At 49.0% G+C, this 6000-nt stretch overlaps 1 protein-coding gene across 4 annotated transcripts in view; it reads left to right on the top strand.

The window, feature by feature from the left end:
* Window positions 1-2073: 2073 nt before the first annotated feature.
* SSBP2 (single stranded DNA binding protein 2) overlaps window positions 2074-6000 on the top strand; it is a 123305-nt gene continuing 119378 nt past the window's right edge. For 2 of the 4 annotated variants that reach the window (XM_014886516.2, XM_088157328.1), the window contains exon 1: window positions 2100-2286. In XM_014886516.2, coding sequence (XP_014742002.1) covers window positions 2228-2286 — 59 coding nt within the window. In that variant the 5' untranslated portion in view covers window positions 2100-2227. Of the gene's footprint in view, window positions 2287-6000 lie in introns of all 4 variants that reach the window. The other 2 variants (XM_014886514.2, XM_088157327.1) reach the window with 2 other exon arrangements.

Genomic DNA, 6000 nt, shown 5'->3' with positions numbered 1-6000 from the left:
GGCGAGCCAGCATTCCCATGGAGGCTCCGCTCGCCCAGATTCCAAAGTCTTCCAGCTACCTCTGACCAAGGATGTCCACGCTCGTTTTTTCTCCTTTTCTCAGCAACCTTCTTCTTTCCAGCCTCACCCTGGCAGAGCCCTCCTTTGTTCCCTGCCCTGGTTCTCCCTGTCTGTCTGTCTGTCTGTCTGCGCCACGTCCCGCTGCCCGTGCTCGCCCCGGGGGCCACCAGCCCCGTTTGGTGGCCACCTCAGCTCCGAGGTGAGGTGTGAGGATTGCTCTGCCCCAACTCGGGCGGAACGCCTCCCTTTGGTTCGCTCTGCAGCAACTTTCCAGGCTATCCCCCCAATCTTTTACCGCCCAAATTCACCCCGCATTGTGCTTTTCCTTTGCCTCCTCGTTTTCGCGTCCTTCATCTCCTCTGCCGGCTTCTCCTTCCCTTCCACTCGCTCCTTCCTCCCTCTTTTTCTCCTTTCCCACTTTCTCCTCACGCCATAACCCGCTTCCTCTCTTTTCCTGGGTGTAACTCGGGAGCAGGAGCCCCAGTCCCGACCAGGGTGAATGATGTCAGCCTAATTTACTTCCTTCCCTAGATCCACTCCAACCACACTCTCACGCTGTTAATAAATTTTTTTTTTAAAAAAAAGAAAGAAAGGAAAAAAAATCATATAATGGGGGTGAAAGCCCAAGACAGCCAACTTTGGCACGAAATGTCTTTTGTTGCCGCGTGCTTTAATCTGATGAATTATTGCGGTGGGTTCCAAGAGCACGCACATCCCACGCCGGGCAGGGAACTGCCACAAGCACCTCGGATCCTCCAGCCTCTCTCGCTCCTTCCTGTTGTCTCTGCCTACTCCCTCGCTAATTTGTTCCAGCCGCTCATTAATACTCTCCTAATCCCCCCCTCTCCCCAGCTTCACCTCACCAACCATTCCCTTCGCTCCGGCAGCTCAGGATCCAGAGGATGTTTTTTTCCCCCCCTTGCAGCTCCAACAATGATAAACAGATGCTGGTGGTCTACGTCTGGCACAACTTCCCTGCTCGGATTTTGGTCGTTTTGGTTTTTTTTATTTTTTTTTTCATGGCCCTGCTTGTTCCTGACATTTGCCTGCCAACACGGCGGGCAGACAGATGTTGGGTGCGTTTGACCAAAAGAAAAAGAGGGCTTGGCATTGAACACTTAAAACACCCAAATACCGTAAGCCGCCTTCCCACGGGTCACACACGGGAGTGGGTTTACAAGGTTAGGCGTAGCTTAAACATGAGCAGAAATCAATATCTGCAAAATTTGGGACTGGTGGTTGAGGACGAAGAGCGGAAAAATTCCAGAGCTTCGGGTACTTAAGAAAAAAGAGAAATCAAGTAACAAATGGCCCCAGTGGCTGCTGCTCTCTCTCTGCGGAGCACGCAGTTATTGCCATGTAACTTAAAAAAAATAAAAAAAAATTAAAACAAATCAAAGCATTTCCTTTAATTTTTCTTCAGACTGAGGGTGAGGGTTTTTTTCTTTTATTATTATTTTTTTTAATTTTATATTTTTAATTTTTTAAGCTACTCTAAGACACGCTGTTACGGTTCAGGAAATGTTCCCTCCCCACCTCCATCCAGCCCGGTCCGGGCTCTCGCCGTCCTCCGTCGCTGCCTTCCCCTAGGGGGTGTGCAGAGACCCTCGGGGATGCATTTGGGGGTGCGGAGAGGTTCGGTACCGCTCCGGCTGCGGGGTGACACGCAGAGCACCCCGCAAGCCGGCAGCGCTCGGGCCGGGCCGGCGCCACCCGCCAAGTCCGGTCCGGAGTTTGCGTCTCTCCGGCGCGCTCCCCGCTCGGCGGCGCGGCGGCGGGGGGCGCGGCGGGCGCCGGGAACAGCCGGTTGTTTAAAATCCTTCTCGAACCGTTTCTAATTCCCCCTCGCGCGGGGAGGGCGGGCAGGGCGGGAGCGGCGCGCGCGGGGGGGAGGGCGGGAAAGGGAAAAAAAAAAAAAAAAAAAAAAAAGAAGAAAAAAAAAAAAAAAAAAAAAAAAAAAAAAAAAGAAGAAGAAGAAAAAAAATAAAAAAAAAAGGGGGAGTGGCCGCGCCCGGGCCGGATGCGCGCCCCGTCCATCACCGCGCTGAGGGGAGGGCCCGGCCAATGGCGGGCGCGTGTGGCGGCCGTCACCGTGGCGACGGGGCCGGTCCCGGGGAGGCGGTGATGGGTTGACAGGTGCGTGACAGTCGGGAGCTTCTCCGCAGGCATGTACGGCAAAGGCAAGAGCAACAGCAGCGTCCCGTCCGACAGCCAGGCCCGCGAGAAGTGAGTGGCCGCCTAACACCCCCTCACCCCCCCCATTCCCCTCACAAACCCCGCGCGCGCGGCCCCCCTCACAAACTTTGCCAAGGGAAAGGACGGGGGGACAGCGGCCGCCATCCAGGGGGTCCCCCAGCCGGGACGCGGTGTCCGAACGTGCTGTGGGTGCTGGTGGTGTCCCTCCCGGCCGTGCCCGGCTCCGCAAGGTGTCGGGACCCCTCCGGTAACAAAGAGCCACGGGCAAAGGCGGGGGGCTCCGGGGCCGCGTCCCGGAGTCGCCGCCTCGCAACTTTTTTACCGCGGTTCCCCCCCTCATTGTTCGCTCTCGGGGGGCTCCCCGCCGCACAAAGGGGAGCGGGGCCGGTCGGGTTCCCGCTGCCTGCTCAAACTCATGCTGCTTCTCATGAATTTTATTTTTTTTATTATTATTATTATTTCTAATTGCGCATAAGGCGCCCGGGCGAGCCGCGCTCCGGCGTGCCCGCTGCCCCGACGGGGAGGGACGGGGGTGCTCCCAAGCTGGGAAAACGAAGGGGGGAAAACCCAATTTTGTTTTTTTTGTGGGGGAATGGACGGCGTTCTCAAGTTGTCCTGTAGCGGCTGCGACTTGGCTTGAGCGAGCCCGGTTTGGCACGGCGGGGGTGGAGGGGAGGAAAAGCCCGTGCGAGGAGGAGGAGGAAGAAGAGGAGGAGGAGGAGGAGGGGGACCAAGTGTAGCGGAGGTGGGAAGGCCGGGGTAAGGCTGCTGAGGGGGTCCGGAGGCAGAGACCTCCGTCCAGACGCCAGTTTCGCACCTCTCTGTGTCCCAAAAATCGCATCGCTCCAGAGCGGGTTCAGCACCGGGATCTGCGCTCCGGGCACGGCCGAGGAGTTTCCCTTCAGGCAGCTTGTCTTGAACCTTCACCTAAAAGTTTTTTTTTGTTTGTTTGTTGAGTGTTTTTCCTTTTTTCTTCTTTTTTTTTTTTTTTTTTCCTTTTTGTCTGTGTGTGTGAGTTTAGGAATTTTGGGTTTGATAGTTTTGGTTTTTACCTTTTTTTTTTTTTTAATGTTAATTCTTTTAGTGCGCTTTTATTTTTGGTTTTGTTTGGGGTTTTTTTTGTTGTTGTTGTTTTTGGTTTTTTTGTTTTTTTTAAAGACTTCCTAATTCCAGAGGCTGGCATGCACGCTTCCTGCTACAGCAGCAGGCCAGGCATCTCTGTTTCTACAGGAGAGGGGGAATTTAAGGCGTTTGACAATTTCACACCTAACTTTGCCACGGGAAGGTGGAGGCAGCCCTGACGGGAAGCGTTAATTGCTGTGATGGAGCGGGAGACACAACTTGGGCTGTGAAATCTGATCAACTAGTGGCGCTCCTTAGTTCCAGCGGAGGGGTAATTTTAAAAATAATTGCCTAACCGGCTAGTGGAAGCACTGTTTATTTGTCTTAGCAAAAATTAGGGAATTAAACCATTTCCTCGTGCTACATGGTTGCTGGTGTTTGTCAATACCCTCGGTAAATCACTGAAGGGCACAGTGGGATCTCACAGTGGGACTGAAAACAAATCCATAGGGCTGCTGTGCCTCGGATCAAATGAAGATCGTGTTGTTTTAATTCTGCTTTGCAAAAGCTACCCAGTACAAGCCGCACACACTAGTGCTCTGGTCGTGGGGCTGAAACTTTAAACGTTTTTCAGTCGTGTCCTTTCATTGCAGCTGATTCTTCTTCGGGGATCTTGGTGCTGTAAAGCACACAATATCTCGTTTGGTCTGAAAATGCTTAATAATTTTCAGGGCAAGCTTGCCAAACTGACTTATTGCCAAGCAGCAACTGCCCTCCTAAGTAAAGTTGTGAGGACCTGCTAGATGGTGCTGTTCGATTTAAGTACACGTTGTCTCCCACTTCCAACTAACAGCTGGAAATGTGGGCTCCCCACGTGTAGATTATTTTAGGCAAAACACCGAAGTGGTTTGTTTTTAGATCGTGGACCTGACAGGTCAGAAACTTCACGGTCGCATATACTTAAAAGTGAACCCAGCTGGGAGTTAGAAACACCCTCTTTCTCCCCGCTCCCCCTTCCTTCAGTGAAGGGAAAAAAAATAAAAAAGAAACTTTGAGACTTGCTTTAGGATGTGGAATGCCATTATGTATACTCTACATTCCGGATTTTTTGGTGTTTCTTCTGTTAAAATTTCTTCTTTCTCATCAGGTTACATCCTTGCTATTTTCTTATGCTTTCTTTCTGACTTCCAAAAAGCTGTGATTGCATTTTATTTTTTCCTCTTAGGACATTGTTTTACAGCCATGCAATGCTTGTCCCAAGGTGTAATGCATGAGTTTTTGTACTGCTCAAAAAGAAGTGGCTGTCGAATTAAATCTTTTTACAAAAACACAGCTCTGACTTCTGTATGAGATTGTGTTAATTTGGAAACCACAGAGAAAAATACATATGTTTGACTGATACAATAAGTACTTACTTAATCAAGAAGAGTGGGATTATAATTATGTTTAATATCAAAGTTTTTAGAACAGAATATTCAACTGAACACTGGCGTGTCTCCTCAAGATTTCAAGTGCCTAAAATATGTAGCCAGTAGCCAATCTCCAAAATACACTTGTAGTAATTGAGGAATTTTTTTTTTTTAAATTACACTCCCTCAGTTTTGAATGGCCTGATTATGTGGACCTCTTGCCCATGAGGATGTGTGCCAGTGAGAGGACCAGGGTGTGAAAAGCTTATTTACCAAGCGTGTAAAAGATGTGTGTTGTTCAGCTGCTGTTTGTGATATTTGTTGTGATACATTTTACAGAACAGCCCAGTGCCAAGTGTGTCTTCTAGCACCGTGTCTCGCTGCGTGCTGCATTCAGTATTTGTGTCCTCCGAGGTTATGTAATTACTATAAAAACGAACAAGTTTTGGCCAGCCATTTGTAATAGCCCTTGGCAAATTTTCAGTTCCAAGATGGCATTTGTTTTATGGCCCCTCTCTTTGTCCCTTCTGCTTGACCTCTGGGGTAAATTGCCCGTGTTATTTGGCTTCACAACGCATGTAGATGATTTTGGGGGCAACAACACCAAATTTGTGCACAGCTGGGTAAAACACAGAAGGTGAGGCGTGAGGAAGGTGAAGAGACAACAATCACAGGAATCTTTGTGCCCTTCCTCTCATCCTGGAACAGCTGTGCCTTAATTTCAGGCTGTGTCCATCCCAGTTGCTCAAGGGTGGAAAACTTGTGTTAAACAGTAGCTCTGCACCGCTGCACTGGCACCACCTCAGATATTGTCAAAGGAAAACAGACAAAAAGTATCCACACGTCCTCTACTGTTACATCTTCACAGCAATTGTGAACAATCTTTTTTTCCTTCCCCCTTATTCCTTAAAATAGGACTATTTCAGATTAGGAGCTTGGACCTGCCAACACTTCACCAAATCACCATTTGTAAACTTCTAATGTTTGAGAAGAAAAAAGGACCAGACCACACAAGTTCCTTTTACAAATGCAACTGTCTTCCATATCTTGGAATAATACTTTAAGTTGAAAATATGTATGGTGAAAAGCAATTCTAAAAAACATAAGGAAAACTAAATTCTGTGGGAATATATGTTTTAAGTTCAGTTTTCTTCATGTTCCAATGGTCTTCCAAACTAGTCTTCTTCCCAAGAAGCCCTTACTTAGTCTTCTTGAGATTTGGCAGACACTCAGATTTTGGTTAAAAACTAAGTAACTAGAGACTGCGACTTAA

The sequence above is a fragment of the Sturnus vulgaris genome, chromosome Z (assembly GCF_052056855.1).
Source record: "Sturnus vulgaris isolate bStuVul1 chromosome Z, bStuVul1.hap1, whole genome shotgun sequence".
In the NCBI taxonomy this organism is placed as follows: Eukaryota; Metazoa; Chordata; class Aves; order Passeriformes; family Sturnidae; genus Sturnus; species Sturnus vulgaris.
Note: the sequence above shows the minus strand (reverse complement) of the source record. Positions and strands in the feature narration are given on the sequence as shown.